Source organism: Malurus melanocephalus, unplaced genomic scaffold (assembly GCF_030028575.1).
Source record: "Malurus melanocephalus ecotype Western Australia unplaced genomic scaffold, MMel_1.1 scaffold_906, whole genome shotgun sequence".
Taxonomy (NCBI): Eukaryota; Metazoa; Chordata; class Aves; order Passeriformes; family Maluridae; genus Malurus; species Malurus melanocephalus.
In genome coordinates, this window is record NW_026624138.1 from 139,530 (window position 1) to 161,505 (window position 21,976).

Below are 21,976 nucleotides of genomic sequence, written 5' to 3' on the forward strand. Positions count from 1 at the left end.
AGGAAGCAGAGGCTCCGTGCTCAACGGCCACTGGAGATAACAAGAGGTGTTCCAGGGTTCAATCCTGGCTGTTCATTCAAAACAACAAACACCCATGAGATGTCAATGGTCAAAAGTTAAGTGGTTTCTGAACTCATTCCATGCAGGCTTCTATGTAAATCAATTGCTGTGACTTGGAAGGGAGGATGTTTTCTTGGAGACAAGCTATCACTTGCAGTTCCCTTTCATGTCTTTCCAATTGAAAATTTCCTAATTTATAAGTGCCAAAAAGTTATAGGCAACCCATTTTGCTGATAGCAAAATTAAGCCTTAAACTTGTCTGCAATGATACACCAAATGYTTTGCAAGCTAGAAAAAATAATTTATTTCAAGTAATAAAGAGGAAAACGTTATGGACAATGAAGCATTAATGTTGCATCCCAAAATCTCACATACAAAAACCATTCCAACACCACATTCAGCCTCTAAGTGAAGAGCTCGGCACTGAAATGCCTGCAGGGAAAGTAGTAAACAATTACAACTGAAAAGTAATTTGGTGACACAGCATTGACTAATGAACAACAGTGAAATGTCCAACATTACATACAGTTAAAGACAAACAACTGAGCAAAGTAGAAATATCCACAAATGGATTGCCACAACTATAAATTTCTCTGAAGTTCAAGGTAAGTAACAAGTTTGAACAGAAGGAGCATATCCCAGATATCCAAGTAGCTGGAATTAAAAGCTGTACCCCATAATATATTAATTTAATAATCCATAAGTGAGYGACATGCTAACTTGCAAACATCCTGTTAAATGAGCAGAAAAACTTTGTGTAAAAAATGTGAACTGTCTCCATTACCAGCAATGGGTTTGTACAGAATAGAGCACAGCTCTGACACAGAGCTTGGTGCTTTGGGATGTGTTCAAAGCAAAGCCGGATTTTCCTAAGAGCCCAGTTGTGACAAACAGCTCTGTCCCCACCTTCCCCTGGCCCTAGATCAGCAGCCAGGCCTGGCACACCCATCTGGTGGTTCCAATCCAAAGCACAGCCAGGGTCACCTGCTGCCCACCTGAACACCTTCCAGAGCACAACTCCACAAACACCAGCAGGGATGCAGAAGGGTTTCCTTTCAGCTTATCACAAGCACCTACAAAGACTCTTAAGGTGTCACACAAAYCCTGCTTTACTGCAGTCTCCAAGTTTTTCTAGCAGCAGCAGTGTTTTAAAAATATTCATTTATTTTTTCTCTATTTTAGTGAACTCTTAAGACAACATTTAGAAYGAACAATTTGTCTCAAAAGGAAAGACTGAGTATTTTTTAAATTATTATTATTTCCATCTTGAAGACACCACCTTCCTTTGCCCTCATCTTACATTGCAAACATGTTTGCACAGGTGAGGTCTGTGCCACCTGCAGCACTGTGTGTACAGTTCTAAGGTGGCAGGGTCACAGTGTTTCCTTCAMGCAACGGCATCAACACAACAATGAGAAGTAGGAACATTTGCACATACAAAAGAGAAAYAMACATTGCAYAAAAAGCAAATCCAGTCCTATAGTAAGTCTAAACTGGAGAAGATGGTAAATTCYAAAGTCCCAAATTCCCATCTGGGAAAAAGGTGAGCCTGAGAAGAGTTTTACCTGTTGATACTCTGACTCTGACTCTGAGCCAGGCAAGCACCTGAACAGCAGAATTCTCTTCCTGCACCTGCAGCTGTGTATGTACAGAAYTGAAATTAAATATCCTGTTGGCAGCAAGCTCCTAAGTCAATACAGAAAAGCTGTGAAGACAGGAAAGGGTGTAAGACCTCAACTGTTATTTAAATTTGCATTGACTAAATGCYTTTTAGAAGTCATAACATTTGTCACAACCACATTAAAAAGAATTGTATTTATCCACTAAAGAACTTGTTAGCAGCTCAGAGTAAATTCTCAGCTCTCTCCTCAATAGGAAACAATATTCACCAAGTAAACAAGTATCTGGGTGTGGAAAACSTTCCTCATGAAACCCTCCACTGCCTGCACAAGGAGGAGATGCAAGGGTAGGCCTTGGGCAGCCCCTTTAAGGACATTGACTGTGACAGTTCTCACACCAGCTGAGCTTCCCCACCGCCCTGCTGGCAGCTTAAAATAAAACTAAATAGAATCATTTCAGTTTGGGAAAAATCCTGATGAAGAGAATCATGCTGATGAATATAAAACAAACTACAATTAACATTATCCACAGCAGCCAGTTGACGGATTTCTTGGCGTGCTGCTCCAGACGGTCAGATTCGTCCTTGAGCTTCTCAAAGTTCTGGTCTGCCATCCTGAGGGAGTGTGACAGAGTCTAGGGAGCAAAGAGAGAAAACAGTGTCAGGTTCACAGCTTCCAGCTCTAGCAGCTTCCTCCAACATAGGAAAGATTCAACTGCAAATAGCAGCAGACAGGTATTGCCCCCAGTCTCCCCCATTCCAATCCCACCTGGAACTGAGTTACAGCATTTCACTATCAGCACTTGGGTTGCAAAACTGAGGGGTTACAGCTCAGCATGTGCTACCTGGTTGTCCTGTTTGATCACGTTCTGGGCAGCCAGAGTGTTGTTTTTGAGGCTTCGAGCCAAGCTGAGCATCTCCTCAGCCAGCTTCTCCTGCATGTCCTGGTGGTGCTGCAGCACGGCATCCAGCTCCACTGCTGACTGCTTCTCATCYGATGGGAGGCCTCTGAAAGAGCACAAGGGGAAAAAATGGGATTTATACTTCGTTGTGAAGCAATCTCACAAGTTTTCCCCAGACTTTGTAACTCTACAAGACCCATTAAGTCAGCTGAAGTCATTACATTTTGGTTTTTATCAGCAGACACTTCACACAGTTTCAAGCATATCTGGGAATTAAAGGTCATTGGGAAAACAGTTCCCAAAACACTGAGCACTGGAATGAGAAATTTTGACTTACTTTCGCTTCCTTAAGCTCAACTCCTCAGAATCTGGCAAAAAAAAAAAAAAATGCATTTAGCACCTTATAAACTCCCATGCAATCACAGGCTGAAAAAACTATTCTCCTGTAAGGGATTTTTGGATATCCAAATCCTACTTATCCTCARCCCCAAGAAATATGAGTGTCAAATGCCTACCTGCTTTCCCCTGGGAAAAGAGGACACCCAACATCAAAAGAGGGGAAAAACCCCAGCTGAATCATATCCCTGAGGGCAGGGTTTCAGCCCATGTATCTTGGTGTTCTTTCAGGACACGTTGGATTGGCCCAGCTCCAGCTGCTCTAACAGTAGCCATGGAAACCTCAATTAATTCCTCCCAGCTCCCTACGTGAATAACATGGCTGTGTATTCCAGAGGAACTGAACAACACCTACTCAAAGCACCCAGAATCACATGATTCACTCACAGCAGAAGGGAACAGGAGCAATAATAAATTGTCCCTGCTAATTCTGTAATGAGTGTCTGTTTCTGCACCAATGCCACAAAAAGAGGTTCCTGCARGTCCCTGCTACCATTGAGAACAACACCTCTGCTTTCATCTGTCAGCGTTTCTGGTTTAGTTGGTTATTAAAATCTGCTGTCTTGAAAAAGAAGTGAGGCACTAAATTAAAAATACACTTTGGGAAATCTTGAACATGTSACCCTCCCCTCCCTGTAAGACTAAGGTTGAATAAAGTCAGAGGAAACAACAGATCAAACTTACCACCAGTAGCCAGGGGGTCCTGGGAGGACAAAGAGAACCAAAACAGCAGATTACAAAGGGTCAGTGATAAAGGACAGCCCCCAGGCCTGGCAGAGTGCCCTTGCCCAGGATTTAGAGATAAAAAGGTGACTCCCCACCCAGCCTGGGACACTTTTTAAACACRGCCACCCAAGGCAGCTGAACACAACCAGGACAATCTGCAAATATCAGCAAAGCAGCACTGAACATACTGTGCCAAGCAGCTCACTCCTCATCTGGCCCGTGCACCGCGCCTTGGTCTGCAGGTGGACGGTTTTGGTGGCCGGGGTTCTCTCCTTGGCTGTCGTAGGGGTGCGTCCAGGGGCCAGGAACTGGTTTGCCAGAGCCTTTTCCGTTGAGGAAGGCTGGGAAGAAGCAATGAAAATTCATGGATGTCACATTCTGTAGTGTGAGGCACCTGGGGTGTGACCCACAAAGGATGAGGGTGCAACTCCACAGCTGCTTCTCAACAGTGAAGGCAGAGTGAACAGCAGCACTGACTGCACCCCACTAACTAAAACCCAGCTTATTGGCACTTCACAGCTCTCCAAGTGTACCTGGCACCATCCCAGACATGTGTCAGGCCTGAGGGACAGTACCTGCCCCTGCATCTCACAGCCAAGGAGTGAGAATGTAGGCMAGGTGTACTTTGATTTTGAAAAGAAGCTTCAGATTTCATACAATACATCCCTTTAAGGAAATATGAATCCGTTATATTTATTCAGGGTTTCACAAGGACTGCCTAATAAGATGTTAACACTTGTTATTTTGAGATACAAGATATAAGTAAACATAGCAATAAAGTGAGTGTAAGCACAGAACACTGAAGCCTTTTCAAGCTGAACTAGCAGATCTTACCAATTTTTCAGCTTCTAGAAGTCCCTTTAGGAAGTCCACTTTGCGAGAGTATTCATTTAGCAGCTCGGGGGCTGGTTTGCTATTGGAATTGAAAGATAATAATATGAAAGCCAAAAGTTACCAGCATTTTCTACTGTTCTACTTTCCAAAYAAAACTTTTAAAAAACCCCACGTGGTTCTTCAAAGAAGCAGAAATAGCTTCAGGTTGGGAACACACTTATAACCCTCTGCAAATCACCTTTTCCAAGGCAGGGATTGCTAGGGGCACACGTATTTTCATAGGGAGCATCTACAGTGATGTGGTGTTTGTAGRCTATGGCTGACTTACAGGTAAGAGATTATTGAATCACAGAGTCATTAATATTGGAAAAGGTCGCCAAGTCCAACAGCAAATCCCGGGATTCAACTGAATCCTCCCCATTCCCACTAAACCATATTGCAAAGTGCCACATCTGCTCTCTTTCAGAACACTTGCAGGGATGGCGACTCCACCACTTCCCTGGGCAGTCTGATTCAGTGCTTTACCACTCTTTCAGTAAATGATTTTTTTTCTGGTATCCAATCTGGACCTCCCCTGGCACAGCCTGAAGGCGTTTCCTCTGAAACACAAACCTACAACCGGCACCCAGGGGCTCAGCGCGCTCACCTGGACTGCTTCTTCAGCTCCCGGAGCATGTCCTCCAGAGCAGCCACATACTGAGGACAAAAATACGACTTTAAGCGGCAGCATTAAGGAGTAACACCCGGTCAGGCAAAGGCTGGGGGTTTAACACCACAACGCTCCTCGCCCCGGTWCTGAGGGGCCGGACGCGGCGCTGGGGCAGAGAGGGGCACGGCGGCCTCACCTTCTCCAGCCGCCACTCCTCGGGGTCCCGCCGCTCCGCCGCCAGCGCCTCGCACCGGCTCAGGAGCCGCATCAGGTTCAGCTCCAGCCGCGTCGGCGCCATGGCGGCACCGGAACTCGCCTCAGCGCCCTGCGCCATCTTGGGGCGGGCCGCGGGGCGGGGCGGGAAGCGCCGGGCGGGCTGTGACCCACCCGCGTTATTTAAAAAAAAAAATCCAAAATACTCTCCCAAGCCAGCTCAAAGCCACCGCCCGTTCACGGGCTGTCACGATCCGCTTTAGTTGAGCGGGGGTCATGATAGGTTCTTTTGGAATCTCAGAGTGCAAAAGAAAACGAAGGGCAAATATATATGCTTCAAATAATCAGGGACAATTTATTTGGGTATTTTGCGACAGAAGAGGGTGAGAGAGAGAGAGAAAGAGAGAGAAAGTGGGTTATATAGCTACCAACAGAGTTGACGAGGTCTTCCAAGGTCCCACGATGGTCGTCAGTCTGTTGGTAGAGAGATCTCCAAAGTAGTCTTTTCGGGGGAGACTTTTTATAGTCTTTTTCAAAGCGAGTGGCTGCAGGTCAGGAGGGGGTTTTGAAGCATGGGAAGCCGGCCAGGCGGTGGGGAAAGAATGTCTATTGTTAAGGTGTGCAGCATGGGCTGCGGGCTGTTCTCCTCAGGAACGGTGCGATCATCCGTAGCTTACATCCATTGTTCTCAGCAGCCTAGGAGCTGGAAACTTGGCAATCCTTCCACCTTGACCTGGCTCAGACTCCTTTGAGCAAAAGCCCCCTTTCTCCCGCCTTGGGGTTTAGTCGTAAATCGTGAGACAGTCACGGATCTTCAGTACGGTCTCTTACACGGCTACAGAAGAGGCTGCGGCTCGGGGCTGCTGGGGCAGCGCTGGAGCCGAGCCGAGGCTGATCCTGATGCAGAAATATTAGAAGTTACAGGGTAACTTGTTAAAAACTGCTTGCTAGACAGTGTGTATTACTTACTTAACACTGATTGTGTTTGTTAAAACAGAATAAAAAGTAAAAAAGTTATTGACAAAAGCAGAGACTGTGATTCAGCCTGTATACGTAGAACTGCTGCTCTGGTCAAAACTAGAGTTGTTGTTTGTACTTGAGCCAGGCACTCAGAGAGAAAAGTGAAAATTTCAAGACAAGAGGATGAGTATTTTACTTCCTCCCGAGACCCCCGGACCACAGGCGTGCGGGGGTGACCACATAGAAATGACTTTTAAACTCATTATAATACAAAGCAGAGATAAGTCATGAATATGTATTGGCAAATTGCAAAACTCGGTGAATGTGTAACATGTAACCTGATATATACCAAGCAATGCCCGTGCTGGGGTGTAGGCAGCTTTAAAGAATACTTCCCGCTCACCCAGCGCTGCGATAAACATACCTACTTCACAACTTAAAATTATATAAGTTGCAGAGTCTTGCTCAAATCATTTTTAGATCAATCCCTCACTCCAACATGGTCCCAGCGTGAGTGGCCGTGGCTTCAAGGCGCTGCTGTGGGATCGCACCTCGCCCTCAGGTGTGGCCCCGCACCTTGAGCTCCGCCTTTACTCCCACAGCACCAAAAACCTCCCCGCTGAACCCAAAGCACCAAAAACCTCCCCACTGAACCCACAGCCTCGTTAGTGCTTCCCCTTCTCTCTGGCTTTGTGGAACTAAGGGTCAATGTGACACTCTGTGGCCTCATGGAGCTGAGGAGACCACTGTGATGCTACAGAACCCAATGGAATTGTTGGTAAYTGTACAACTTTTAAGGTTTTTAATGTAATTTACTCAGGGGTCTGTTCCCCTTTGCCCAGGRGKAGGGGGAATTGAAGTTTCTCTTCAAAAGAYTCTGTTCACACTGACGGGGTGAGACCTGATGAGCTCAATGTCTACAGACTGAGAGWAGCCAAAAGATGGAMAGGAGATAAATGAAAARTAATGAACATCACCCATGGTGCAGTTGCAGACACCTAGTCTGGGAAARGAYTGAAAGGAGAATCAGAGAATGAGGATCTAATTCACATCAAAGGTGAAGGGATCAATAATCAATAGGAAATTGAATACTAAAAATTGTGTAATTTAAGACCAAGGAATATGATTTTCCTTGGGTTTTGTCTATATAAATATGTGAGAAGTCCAGTAAAGAGTGATGTGTGGTGGAACGATTTTCACTGCACAACCCAGGCAYGTGTGGATGGATTGATTTCTATTGCCCATGCTGGCCAGAACAACAYCCTGGCCAGAAAAAAGTAATGCCTAAATTCACTAACACTGATAAGATGTTGTTGGAGARTTTYAGTTTTTCATGCAGTTTTGGTGACAATCCCACTTACCAGTACTTCATAAAAACAGTAACACGAGTAAAGGCTTCCTTTGTAATGCATTCCTCGTTAGACAGACATTGATAAACAACATGTTATTTTTTAAAAGTGCAATGTTTTAATAAACGTTTTCATACATGACGGTCTCAGTTAAGGCTATTACCACWTTAACAGTCCTGTAAACCATAGAGAAAATTGTCATAAAATCATACAAAAAATTAAGGCAACACACATTGACCTAAACTCACTGTTGGTCCCATGAGAGTCCATTGTAAGGCAAATGGAAAAGGCACGGCAGCGGAATGGGGGGACTTGTTTCCTGTACACTCAGCCCATGTATTCGACTCAACATTAAGTTTTACTTTCTTTGCAAGGTTTTAATTTAAAGTGGAGAGTATTTGCTTTAAACAACCTCGCTTAACCCTTACAGTACTGTAMATTTCCAGGCTGCCTTCCCCACAGCCACTTAAAAGACCATGAACAAGTTCACAGCCCTCAAAGGGTTAAAGCCAAAGCTGTGGTCAACTTCAAGACGAGTCCAGAGAGCTGAAGAATTTCACTTCTCCACGCAGGGAATGTGAGAGTAAGGGTCCGAGAACCTGCGTTTGAGCTTCACTGTGGGTTCGTATTCATCCACGAGTTCCTGAGCGCGGGCCAGTGCCGACCCTTGTGCAATGTACACCGAGTGGATGCTGTCCGTGCGCCKCGCCGGCTGCTCCCTTCGGCACACCACCGGAGGCTCTTCCTTAGCCAAAACCTCATCCTGGGATTCTGTACGTTTGAACATCCCCGGAGGAAGCTTTATATTTGCTGTTGGCATCACTGGAGTTCGACGGGGCACTTTAATCTTGGACAGTGTTAAGGAGTATCTGCGCCTTGAAGCCAGGGATGCAGAGTAAGAATTCGAAGAGGTTTGCGGGAGAGAAGGCACTTTGCAAATGTCTTTGGCAGGCACGCTGGAGCTCTGAGCACGGCAGTGTAATCCAATAATTGCTTTAAAGAAACAAGATACTTAGAGACTGATAGCAGGCATAAAATGTAACTTGATACGAGCCACAGTGACCAGATRACGTTTGGTCACCTGGCTGTACTCAGTAGAAGATGTAGAATAAAAAAAAGCACATACTACCTTAATACTGACCTTCGGTATCCATCCGGCCTGGTTTGTCCTCCAGCAGGCTCTCCGTGCTCGCTGAGGTCTCMGAGTCCACGTTTTCCTCGTCGGAGCCTCGCTGGTCGAGCTCAGGCAAGCGGTAAGTGATGTCCTCCCTGCATCAAACACAGGCTGCAGCACTCAGCCAGCACAGCACCTCTGACACAAGCAACTTTATGCGGCTCATGATCACAGGTAAAGCATGTAGTAATGAACTATTAATGCTTCTGGTATTTTCTCTCAGCTAGTGCTTTGTAKTTTCCTTTTGCCACTCATAAAGGCCTACTGAACAGAATTAGATCCTTTTGGGCAAAAGATATTCTACTTTTCTGCCTGTATTGCCTCCGAGTGCAAAGGGCATGGCCTACCCAGGTAAAGAGGGACTTACTTTTCTTCTTTTATTGACTGTATGCGATCAATGAGAATCTCCTTCTCCCGGTTATTGGCTTCAGAAACGTCCTCCTCTTCATGCACAGAGTCCAGCTCTGAGGTGCCACTGTCATTTCCTTTGACCTGAGAGCTTTTATTCTGCAAGACAAATTCACGAGTAACACTTCTCAGTCGCAAGCAGATGCACCAGTCTGCAAGCTTTGGAGTGGAAGACAAATGAGTATGTCAAAGGAGAGGCCGAGGGAATTGATGAAGAGCTGTTAGTTATCCATATGTTTCAAAAAGTAAGAAAAAATTTCCTGTTCACCCAATTTCTGACGTTTTTTTACCTTTTCTGATCTGTCAGGCTCAATTTAGTTTTAGTAGTCAGTTCTGAGTAATATTATTGCATCCAACCTAAGTTACATACAGTGTCTATAAAATACCAGGTGATGACAGAACAGGCCAGCAGCCCTGCATGCAGTCTGGGGAGGAAGTTACACCAGTACATGCAGCCTTGATTGCTCAAAAGAGCGTTTAAAACTGAGTTACAACAYGTGTAAGTATTTTAGTCATGCAATAGTACCGTAAGAAAAACCCATGCACTGGAGCCAGGCAGTTGTACATACCAGCTTCCCCTCGTAAGGGGAAGAGAACCCAAGTTTTACAGGCCACAGCTAGAGAGAGATGGAGACCAAATTCACTATWTGCAGCCTCTGATCAGAGAGTTTGGTTTGTATTAATCAGTACAACAAAAATACAAAATAAGTGTATTTGCCCTACTAGAATACAGCATAGTTTTACACACCAGCTATCTTTAGAGTAAAGGAACTCCTTTGCCACACCACAGACTTTTAGTTCCAATGACAGAATTATATGGGAATAGATTTTGACCACTGCAAAAGCAGATCCCCACTCCTGCGCCCTTCATTTATCAGCACTTCAGTGCAGCTGTTAACTCCTACCTACAGCTTTGGCCATTTTTTTTTCCCACTCCCTTCCCAAGAAGGGATGATAAGGAGCAGTCCCTTCCCAAGAAGTTGGTGTTTTATTTCAACACTTACCGTGTTCTGCCGAAGCAACGAGAGCCGTCGGAAAGCGAAGCTCTCYGCCACTTCCAGCTGATTGATTTCTTCCATTTTGATTTTGTACTTCCTTATCTGTTCCTTTATGAGCATCTCTACACACCTGTGAGAAAGACAGGAGTTTACTGAGCTGCCTCATTCCATAGAAGCTCTCAAACAACCATGGTGGGATGAGATGCCACTCCAAGCTGGGGGTGTTTGTCACACGCACGTGGCTGGTGTGAGACATTGTCCCAGCCCATCCCTAAAGGCAGCCGTGCATGGTAAAGGGTGAAGAGTCCAACACAGCAGGCACAGCAGGACAGATAGTGGGGACAGGAAATTGCACATGTTCCTCCTGGGATAGCCAGAGTCTCCCATGCTAACTGTACACAATGGGAGCACACAGACATCACCACAGCTACCAACAGCTTCTACCTGTTGTCCCTGTGCTGTCAGAGCCTGCAACTGCCCTTCTCCACCTCTATGGCCCCGGGGCTCAGTAAGAAGTTACAAAAAGCAGTCATTTTTCCAACTCTGTTTTCATTGGAGGCAAGTGCAAGGCCAGCCATACAGTGAGGATACCGAGGGGCACTCACAACCAGAGTTGCTGGAGGGTGAGAACAGAGAGGGTCAACAAGAAAACCTTCTTCAATTCAAGGAACAATGCAGAAGGGATTATYGGGGGTTCCAAGTATGCAGTAGACACCTTAATTCTATGTAAAATTGTTTAGAATGGCTTGTATCTCAGCAAAATTAATGCTCAGTGTACAACCCTCCAAAAGATTATCTTGATATAAAACACAAACCTGGTATTTAACACTTACAGGTCATCCTACTTTATTCTTTGTGAAGTGGAGGCAAGCAGAAGGTCTGAGAGAGGTGTATAAATTGTTAGCACTGGCAGAGCTAGAATTCAGCAACTCTTGAAGCTCAGTTTCTCAGCTTGATATGAATAAAGTTGTAACAAATACAGTTAACAATACAATACAGTTGTAACAAAAGCAGTGGTACTGGCCTTCCATGACATTCCAAAACACTGCTTCTCAGCAGACTGCCAAAACTTACATGGTTGTTTTTGAGACATCCTTCATGCTGGTCAAGGGGTCAGAGGTATCAGGACAGCGCAAGAGGCACGGAGCAAACACGATGGCCAGGGCGTTGGGGGACATGCGATTCACATCTTCTATCAAAGCCACTCTGAAATCCAACAGCCACAAAAAGAGAGTSTAAGCAGACCTTGCTAGAGTACAAATACCCTGATCACACCTTGCCAGAGTTCCCAAATAACATGTGAGGAGGCCTCTTGACACTCAGCACATACAGCAGTCCAAAGAAGCTTTAAAATTATTTCACACYTACTAAGTAGCYAACATTTCATGTATCAGAAGAAGGRYCAGGGAGCCACCCAGGTTACACTAGTCTGGTAGCCTCTGGTAGCCTCTCAAAACTACGCCTGGTGATTCAGTGCCTCCTCTTCAAAAACTCCTTTTGCCCATGTTCAGAGGGCCACTTGGAAAATCCTCCAGTTCCTTGGGTAAGAGCAGCCCCTTTACCAACACCAGTTATCCCTGCTCCTGGAACTCACATATGTTCATCCTCAGTTCATTCCAAGCCCCTCTGCCTAAATCCTGGTGCTCAGTTGATTCACCAAGGCTTTGAGATCTACCTTGTCTTCAAAGCTTTTCTTACCAGCTTTGATCCAAATACACCAGGTGGCAGAAGTAACCACGCACCTGCTTATAAGCACAACTACCAGCTTCAATTCTTTTGTTTCTAAACCCACAGCACAATCCCTACACTTACATTGAAGGGGTTTAACACATTAGAAAGCTTCCAAGAAGTATTCAGAATCCCAGTTTCTTTACAAATGAAGAAATCAAACTCCTTACTTGACAAGATGGAAGATGAGTCGTTCCAAGGTATTATGATTTGCTTGTGGGAGTTGTTCCAGGACACTGTAAATGGCACAGAGTTGCTCCTGTTTTTCTGGCAGTTCTGCACAAAGAGAGGAAGCACAAGACTGTAACTGCTGTGCAAAGCTAGTGGAAAGCTAAAAATTCCTAAATTCTGATAAATCTTACTATCATTTCATTTACTAACTGTTATAATTGAATGTTAAAGTAACCCCTTGTGGCGCCGCAGTTTTCCTGGATTTTTAGATAGTGCAGTCATCAAGTGACACACCAAGCACTCCAACAATATCTAGGGTGCCTTAATGCCACTGAAGTTAAAGGAATCCAGGGATATAAAGTATCTGTATATCCAGATCTGGTTCAGAAGAACAAGAAGAAAAACCTGCCTGAAAGGAAACTTATTCACATGCTTATTCACTCTTCTTGGAAACAGCAGCTATAAGTGATATATTAAAAAATAAAAACAAGGAATCCTGAAGCAAGATCAAGTAAGCTAGAAGAGAAATTCCCTGAAAAGTTTTTTCCTGTAAAATACCTAAAATGATTGCTGTCAGTGCAGTGAAAGGATGTGTTTAGTCAGCAGGAGGATCTTAAGAATTTCCCTTCCCAAGGACACAATGGGTTAAAGAAGAAATGTTTGAAGAATTGCTTCAAAACCTACCTACAGCTCTGAGAAAATCATTGTACTGTGCCGAGGTCATCAGTGGGTCTGGCAACTCCCTCAGCCACTGCTTAAGGATCCCTGTGATGGTGTGAATAGGGTAATTCTCCAGTTTCACCGAGTTTGGGTCTGAAAAGAAATGTTTTATTTAGAGCAGTTCATTCCTTTGATTCACACACTGAGACGCCATAGAAATAAGATTAGAAACATTCAAATCTCCAGTTCACAGAATTCAAATGGCAATTCAGAAGAAAAGAAAAGGCAAAAGATAGTAATTTAAAGGTAGTAAGCAGCTTTTGGCAGCCAGCAAAATAATACAGCCTGCACAGTAAGTAAAAAGCTGTTTTCAAAACACTAAGCAGTGCCAGATATTTCCAGATAGAAGAGAATTGCAGGAAAAACTGATATAATGCAATGAAGTGCCAAGGGTGGACAACACTGCCTGACCTTCTTGCAGCAACTGCTTCAGCTCCTTCATGCGATTTGCTGATCCTGATTTCCTGTAGATGCCTTCTGTGTAGAGCCCGTGCATCTCCACGTACTCCAGCAGCTTCTCCATGACAATGGGCACCGAGTTCCTCTCGCTGGTCAGGGAGCTCACACACACCCCAAAGTGCCGGGGCTCTGTGTCCTGCTCGCTCTGCAGTTGATATAGGTGTGACACCACCATGAATTCCTGTTCCTGAGCTAGAAAATGCCCTTGCTTCCTGCTACAATTACTTTATGCTTCTAGAAACTAAAGCTGAGGGTTTTATTCCAGCTTGCTACATGCCTTTGATCACAAGGCAGATTTCCTGAGCTGCAGACATAAGGAATCTTTATGGTTCATACTGAAGGATTTCTTCATCAGTTTGTCCAACACTGCACATGCACACTGACAGAAGGGCTCCTAAATTAGCTTAAGCACCACCCTCAGAAGATGGCTCTGCTCCTGCAAGTGCAGGGCCCCTCTCTGACTACATGTAGACAGAGAAGGGAACTGTTGAAGCCATTTTTATTCAGTGCACTGAATAAAATTTGGATGTTCACTGTTCACTTGATGGGAAATTAGGGCAGCATTTTTGGACGCACCACTTATGGTCCCACAGAACCCCATCCTAGACCCACAGGCCTTACCTTTTTCCCACAGGAGGTACAGCTGTTCTGGATTTTGGACATGCACTTCTTGTGACAAGTCAACTTGCAAACTAGAGAGAGAAGCAATTGTTACAAGCATTCAGATCASATTAAAACACTTTGCATTGTCTTACCCAGTTTCTACATGGCCTGTTCACCAAGGCCCAACTGTAGCAGCCAGAGCTACAAGCAATCTGCAAGTGGTAATTTGAGCAGCAGGAATGAGGTGTGTGCACTCACCACTGCACAGACAGGCCTTCTCCATGGGCCAGATGTAGGAGGAGCAGTGCTCACACGACTGCCGGATGCTCACTTGGTAGCTCGTGAACACGTGGCCATTGTGCTCCTCAATCTGGTGAGAGACACCAAGGAAACAGTGAACTTTTTGCCTTTTTAAAACTACTAGCTCAGATTTTCCACTTTTATTTTACAATTACAGCTGAAAGCTTTCACCCTGACACCAAATTCACCCTATCTTAAGGCAGTTGGGTTTGCTGGAAAATTTCCTAATTGACTCACTGCCTTAAAGTTCACAACTATTATTATTATTATTATTATTATTATTATTATTATTATTATTATTATTATTGTTGTTACTACTTCTACTACTAATAATAATAATAGTAATAATAATAATAATAGTTTTCTTTTAAATAACCCATGATTGAGAAAGCCTTTAGACTCTAAAAGAAGCCATGGACTCAACCAAGAAAATGCTCAAGCACCACCTATCACTGCATGAGCAAGATCTCTGCTTTGTGAAAACCAGTTTTATATTGCCACAGCTTCATAAAAGAGGCAAGTGAATGAGCATGCAAAACAAACCAGAACATCAGTACAAAATCAAGCTCTTCAAAGGGCATTTGTGTTTTGTGAGGACTTGGATTACTGCAAAAAGAAAGAACTTACTGCACGATCCTGTTTCCGTTTCTTCTTCTGGGCTTTGGTTTGCTGCAGCAGGAAACAAAACTGGTCTTAATCTTTGAAATTCAGACATTCCATTTTTTTTCTCCCCTATTGAGTTTCCCAGACTTTACTTCACCTTCAGACATTCGAAACACTATCCTGCAGCTTCAGCTTGGTTTGAGGGTTGTCTGAGCTCACACTATCAACTTCCTAAAAACCACCTGAGCTCACTGCCTGATGACAAAGCAACTCCATCTCTCAAACCTCCAGAGAACTCCTAAGTTTTTACCAAAGAAAATGCAAACTTTCAGATGCTGAAAATATTAAGTTAAAAAACAATTCCAAAAGAAGTGTATCAGCAATCAGAATTTGTTACACACATGATGTGCACGTGGCAAGTGTTTCCCAAATAATAAAAAGTGCCATGGAAAAGGTTTCTGAGGTAATACAAGTCCTGTATATTAAGAGAGCAACAGTGTTTCATCATCCCATAAACCAATAACAGAATAACTTTAATACCTTGGGCTGCTCAGATTCCTCTTTCTTTGTATATCCTCTGATGAATTCATCCAGAAGGGATTGAAAGAGATTCAAAACCAGCTTGACTTCTTTCTCTTCCCTTTTTTTGGCCAGGTTTGTAACTAGGAGCTGGTAATTTTCCACCAGATCTTTGTAGCCAACATGGATTTGCCCATTCTAGAGAAGGAAAAACACTTGTCAGACATTTTTTTTTTGCTACTGTTCAGACAGTTTGGTATTTTGATGTACTTAAAGTTCAGGGGTGAGAAAGCACAGCCATGATCAAAGTCAAAGATAACAGCCCATGACAGAAACAAGTTAACACACTTCCCTCCTGCACTGTCCAACAGCACTTGGCTGAGACAAGGCAGTGTCAGAAGAATATTGGAAAAGCTGTTGGCACCTCTTTGGTGTTTGAACACGGCAGCATTAAGAGGCTGAAGACAGCAAAATCCATCCATTTCTAAAAATAAATTTATGGCTGAGTGAATGAGAAAAGGGAAACAAAGCCAGCTGCTTGAGATTACAGCAGAACCATAAAATGAGTCTAACATTCAGCTTTGAATTCTAGGCTAAGAACTGCTGAACTGCTTTGTTGAAGAGCTGCAGGCCAAGCCTTGAACCTGCACACTCAATTCATTTATCACCTGCCAACTTTCCTTTATTGAGACTTACTACTTACAGGAGCAGAGTACATAGTCTTGATGTTTCCTCTGAACTTCTCTGTGGCTTCAAAAAACAAACATTCAACACCAGACTTCTGGGAGCGTAAGTCATTGATCTAGGAAAAAAAAGCATCTGCATCAGATTTTGTTAAAACAAGAACATCTGAGCAGAGTTGAGCTTTAGTGGCTGGGCTTAGTCATCCATGACCATTCCAGTTATTTAAAACTACGTTTCTTAATGCACTGTGTTGATGATACAAAACAGGGCAGTCAGGTAGCTGGGCTTTAGAGAACTCTCTGTTTACTTACAACTCTTGCTTTTCAAAATACTTTTGGCTGTTGCAAACAAACAAAAAACTAACATGAATGCCCTGAGTATTTAATGCAATATAATGCATTCAGAGACTTGAAAAAAAGAACAGGAAGAGCCATAATGCAAACTTAGTCAAACCATCCAATCAATCCCCCTTTGCTTTAGATTATAACCCAGACATGCACCTAGAACAGCAGGCTTTAAAATTTCACACCAACAGTGAACAAAGACTTAAATTATATCAAGGGTGAGAGCCTTTCACCTTGTTGAGGAGGAACTCATCGAGGTGTTTGAGCTCGTTGGCATTGGCGATCTCGCGGACCATGGATGCGCGCCAGTTCTGAGACACGCTGGAGATCTTGCTGATCTTTATGGTTCTGTTCTTCTTTGCTTTGCTGCTCTCCTTCCCGTGGCGCTCCCCGGCCTGGGGGCGGCCCGGCTGCCCCGAAGAACCTGCCAAGGAAATGAAATAAAGCAGAGTGACTGAATTGTTTCCTCACAGAAAAGACGCACCATGCTGAGGGTTAAATCACCCAAACTCACCTTCTGGAGCTTTCTGGGCTCCTCCTGTGTCTGGAAAGGGGACACAAGATATGAGGGAGAGGCCGTCTCCTTCCTCAATCACATCAGAACTCTCCTTTGCAATTTTCTTGTCTGGCTTTTTCCCCAAAAGTCTACGCAAAGGGCTTTTGAAGGCAGACCTGAATACAAAAGCAGATACAAGTTTGTCCCATTAGCAATGAAAGCTGGCTCTGCTACCAGAACAGGATCTTAACAATAACCCACAACAGGATTCTCAGCTATGGGGAACATTTAAAACCCAACCTGCAGAAAAACTGAGCAGCACAAAAAAGGAAAGACAATGTGAAAGCACAGCTGAACTTTCTGGCATTTACAAGATCAGAGCTCTACCTTCAGCACACACAGAGACAACACCTCACATATCCAAAACATCAGTTCTGGCTCAGGAAGTCCCTGGGCTGCAGAATGCCAGAGGCTGGGAAGCAGCACTACATGCTTGCTGGGCTCTTCAGCTTTTCTCTTGGTGTTGGATTACACTACATGAACCTTTGATCCGAGCTGTAATGGTTCTCATTTTAAAAAGAACCAGTTCAAAGAAAGTGTTATGCAAGAAGCAGAGGATCTGTTCCTCAGCAGGGTCAGATATCATGGTCAGAGCAACACGAAGCAGCAACACAGCCATCATGTAGCTGATGCCAACTTGTGCCTCTCCACAATCACAGTCTCAAGGTGCCCAATTCAAGTACCAGTAGAAACTCCCTTTTTTTTTTTTCATTTTCTCACACACAGCACATACTTGGCATCCACTTGCTGACTTGCTGGCTGCATTGGAACAGCCGTGTCCAAAGTAGGGAAGTGGTCACTGGGCTTCTTCTGCCCAAGGTATTTCTTGTTGCCTTTTTCTTCTTCTATTGGATCTGGTGATTGCTACAGGAGAGAGGAGTCAAAAACTGCATAGTGAGTGACAAAGATTCTTTAAATGGTTTTAAAACCTAGAATGGTGAAAAAAGTTTGTTTCATCAAGACAAAACACTTTACCCAATAGGTATTAGCTATTATACCCTAAGAACCAAGTATATTTAATGTTTTGATCAAGGATCTATTTATTAAAGTTCAAGTCTTCAAATTATTGTATACTACTTGCTGATGATTGTTTTTATATGGATCTGAAGGAACACAGAAACAGATAAGTATTCACATATCTGTAGTATGCACTACAGATAAGTATTCACAAATAATACTATTTATAGACAATGACAAGTATAAATAAATATGATAGCATCAATACCTGGTTCATGGCAACAGCCTGGGCCAGTGTTGAGAGGTCACTTAATGAAGCTGAACTCCCCTTCTTCCTGTAAAGAGATGAGTTTCAGAACATACATTTTAATAAAATCTGTGGCCTCTTCACATTTTTTAAATAACCCACGTATCAGTGCAACATCTAAGACAGAACCCTGGGCAGCCCTTGCAATTCACTTTTAAATGCAAAATAGAGAAGTAAAAATGCATGGGAATGTCAGATTTCCTGTCATATCAGAGGGATGATGCTYGCAAACTGCAGGTCACTAAAATCTTGTTTTCAATGGGTAAAAGACACATGAAAATAAACTCCACACTCTATTTCAACTAAAGCCCTGACTCTCCATTTTAAGTCAGCCAGGCAGGCTTTGAATCTTTTGTGAGCTTCTGAAAACATTCTGCCCATACAGATTCACTGCAGGACTGGGAGCCAAGAAAAGCTGGAGTGGTTCACAGCTCCATTTGCTCCCATAACACGGCCCAAATGTACAGGCTCTCAGGAGCTCTCCATCTATTTCTAAACACCACAGATATCTGTTTTCTGTAAAGTGAGAAAAAAACCACCTGCCCTTACTCTAGCTCATCCTGAGGAGATTTGTCCACACGGATCCTTCCATCCAAAGACTGACTCAGCACATCATTCTGGCCAGCATCAGACTGTCTCTTTCCTTTCCACTTCTCTCTCTTGTACTTCAGCTTCTCTGGGTCATCCACATATCTCTGGATTGCAGAAGTGGGACTGTCCAGGTCTTTGGTTGCCCTCTGACGCCTGTTTTTCTCTGCCCAGGTGTCAGCAGGGCYCTGAAAGCTCCCGGTAGCAGACAGSGTGTTACGAACATTCAGTGCAAGATCTGTCGGCCTTGCAGGGCAATTAAAGCTTTGGCTGCCTTTTATTTGGTTATTTTGATTCCCTTGTGTTTTCGTTCTGTCAGCTGCTGTGTCCTCTGCTTCTGACCCGGGTGGCTGCTCAGGAGCAGAACCACTTTCTTTCATCTCACTCGACGGTGGAATGTCTGAAAGAGGTTTTTCTTCGCTTGGACTTTTCTCTCCCTCGCCACTTCCCTGAAGGATATTATCTTCTTGTGCTGTGGATTTCTCTGGCACTGGAGCAATTTCCAGGGCCTCTTCAGAAACAGTTGGCTCCTCATGGCACTGTGAAGATGGACCTTCAAAGGACAGGAGCACATGTTTGTTCTGCAAGTCATTGTGTTCCAGCCCCCTCTGCCGACGGGATTCCCGCTTCTCCCGGCTGTGGATTACTCTCTCTGAGCCCTCTGTCGTGCTCTTCTGGGTTAACATGGCTTTCTCAGATGAGCTCAGGTTTTCAGCTTGCTCATTTTGAGCTTGATCTTCATCTTCAACAGCTTGATCTGGCTCTGCCTCGTGTTTCACAGGCAGCTCATCTGTTGCTGGCTCACTCTGTTCTTCCTTGCCTGTATCATCCTCTTTGTTTTCATCTTCCTGCATTTCTCTCTGCTTTTCTTCAGCTTTCTGCCTTTCTGCAACCATTTTCTGGTATCTGTTAAGAATTTTTGGGAGAAAAACATAAATCCTTAATGCTCAGGGATAAAAAAACCCAACAACCCAGCTGCTTAAATGGGGCCCAAACAGCAATACAGACCCAAAGTGCACCTACACTGGGACTGCAGAGAGGTGTCTGCTTGTCAGGACTGGCAGCATCAGCGCAGCTCAGCTGAATAAAGCTCAAGTCCTGAACACTTCTCCAGTGTCCACACACCCCTCATTACTTGGTACTGACAGAAATAGCAAATGGCAATAACCACCTTTAAAGTTCATGGAACCCCAGAGTGGTTTGGGTTGGGAGGGACCTCAAAGATCATCTCAATCCCATTYCCCTGCCATGGGCARGGACACCTTCTACTATCCCAGGGTGCTCCAAGCCCCATCCAACCTGGCCTTGGACACTTCCAGGGATGCAGGGGCAGCCACARCATCCTTGGGTAACAATTTACTAAGCTGTTTACTAAGTCAACCCATCACACAAACTGAACGTGGCAGGTGAAGCTGAGGAGGAAGGTGACTAAATGGATGTTTCACATCACATTGCTCCTTCCCCTTTACCTCTTACGCTGCAGGTACCCCCTGACCAGGGCCTGCAGGAGACAAACTCTCCTCCTGTGCTGCAGGAAACGTTTGCGCTGCCGGTGCCGCCTCCAGGCTGCCTGGATCTCGATGGCAGCGTTGTTCCTCTGCAGGGCCATCCTGACACAGCGGGAGCGCCAGCATGCCTGGGAAGGGACATTTTGGAAGTGAGGGAAGGCTTCCTCAAGGTGGGGAGTGTTACAGGACAGAGTTTGTTGTTATGAAGGTAAGGTTGGCAATTCTTGAAGATACCTGTAAAACAATGGCTGCCTGGCGCGTCCTGAGAAAGCGCCTCCTTTCCAAAACCATCTTGAGCCAGCTCTGAAGGAGGATGATTTTCCTGATCACTTCTTTGTGTAGTGTATCCTGTAGTATCTGCCGTTCAGCTTCTTTCATAAAAACCTGGTCAGTTAAAGAAAAGTTCATCAAGAAGCCCCCACTGGAGGTATAATAAGATAATGGATAAGATAATAGTTTGGTATCACTGCATTACACTTTACCAGGTGACAGCTTGCACCAAAAATTAAAAGCCCTTTTAAATTTCAGAGTTTGGATTCTAAAAGATAATACTTTTCCTTACAGCCTTCAAATCACAGAACCTCTCTAAAATGAAAACATTGACCTGTTTGACAAATGCCAATAGCAATCATTTCCCAAACGGTATCTATGTAACAGGGATTTGTAGTGAAGAAACCAGGTTGGCACCAAAACCAAGGAGTCAAGTTTAATCTCTGTGTCAATACTTGCAAGAGGTAAAATTTAGGCCAATTTAGGTACAAAATGCAGAGAAGAGTAACACTTGTAAATGAACTGCACTGAATTTTGCATGTGCAGTAGTATTTTATTGCCTTACAGAAAGTTTCACAGACCTTGGTCTTCCCTATTTGATAGTAGTTTTCGTTCAGTTTGAGTTTATTCAAATAAGCACAAATGTCTTCCTTGGAGGCTTTGGCATTTTTGGGCAGTAACACCTGAAACTGGTCGATGAATTCCTGTGAAAAGCAAACACAGCAAGAGGCCAAAGTTAGAAGACAACTCATAAGCTTAGAGTTTTAGCTTTAAAATACAAATCTATTTAAGACACTGAAGCTACAGGGATCTGAAAGTATTCACCTCTCACTCCAAACTGAGCTACTTTTCCATGTGAAATGCAGGCTTCAGTCAGCCTCCAGTTATGGGAAAGATCACCTGTATGTGATCTCTAAACCTACAGAGACCTACAGAGAGCTCTTTACAGAAAACTAATTCCCACATGGAGACAGCACTGTCTGATCACACTCAGAATGTTTTCCTTCATGCAGCCAGGAAGAATTTACTGGCAGATGACTCACACAATAGTTCAACTACAACTTTTTACCATGCAGGCTCTCTCAAAACTACAGTGTATTTTTACAGCTCACCCCAAGTGGTTATGAGCTTCATATGAAGAGACATAGAAGACAAGGCAAAGGTGTGTTTTCCAAAGAGAGTAAATATTTCTGAAAGCACAGTCCACTTCCAGCTCCCACCATACCTGGAATGTGTATTTGGCACTGTAGCCAGACCTCCTGATCCGCACAGTTTCCAGCATGCCCGTGTACCGTAACTGCTGCAGCACCAAATTTTCATCAAACAGCATCTCCTTCTGTAAAACAGCAGCAGAAAACAGCCAGTGAGTGTC

The 21,976-nt window shown here is 44.1% G+C and overlaps 2 protein-coding genes across 2 annotated transcripts; both read right to left on the minus strand.

The window, feature by feature from the left end:
• Positions 1 to 344: 344 nt before the first annotated feature.
• On the minus strand, positions 345 to 5,524 carry USE1 (unconventional SNARE in the ER 1). Its single transcript, XM_057386082.1, has 8 exons — positions 5,382 to 5,524; positions 5,183 to 5,232; positions 4,537 to 4,615; positions 3,891 to 4,043; positions 3,661 to 3,679; positions 2,918 to 2,948; positions 2,524 to 2,686; positions 345 to 2,313 (listed from the first exon to the last, which is right to left on the minus strand). Exons 1-8 carry the CDS (start codon positions 5,517 to 5,519, stop codon positions 2,131 to 2,133), a joined length of 816 nt encoding a protein of 271 aa, XP_057242065.1. The 5' UTR covers positions 5,520 to 5,524; the 3' UTR covers positions 345 to 2,130.
• Positions 5,525 to 7,780: 2,256 nt separating this feature from the next.
• On the minus strand, positions 7,781 to 21,946 carry LOC130585532 (unconventional myosin-IXb-like; the record flags this gene model as incomplete). The annotated part of the gene is made up of 23 exons (XM_057386076.1): positions 7,781 to 8,700; positions 8,849 to 8,976; positions 9,249 to 9,388; positions 9,859 to 9,906; positions 10,294 to 10,417; positions 11,362 to 11,493; positions 12,186 to 12,291; positions 12,871 to 12,999; positions 13,318 to 13,510; positions 13,987 to 14,057; positions 14,227 to 14,338; positions 14,896 to 14,937; positions 15,412 to 15,588; positions 16,094 to 16,192; positions 16,652 to 16,842; positions 16,933 to 17,090; positions 17,708 to 17,838; positions 18,200 to 18,266; positions 18,788 to 19,732; positions 20,296 to 20,462; positions 20,569 to 20,718; positions 21,186 to 21,308; positions 21,830 to 21,946. Coding segments are annotated over 23 exons (3,987 nt in total), but the record flags the coding sequence as incomplete, so codon positions are not given.
• Positions 21,947 to 21,976: the final 30 nt, after the last annotated feature.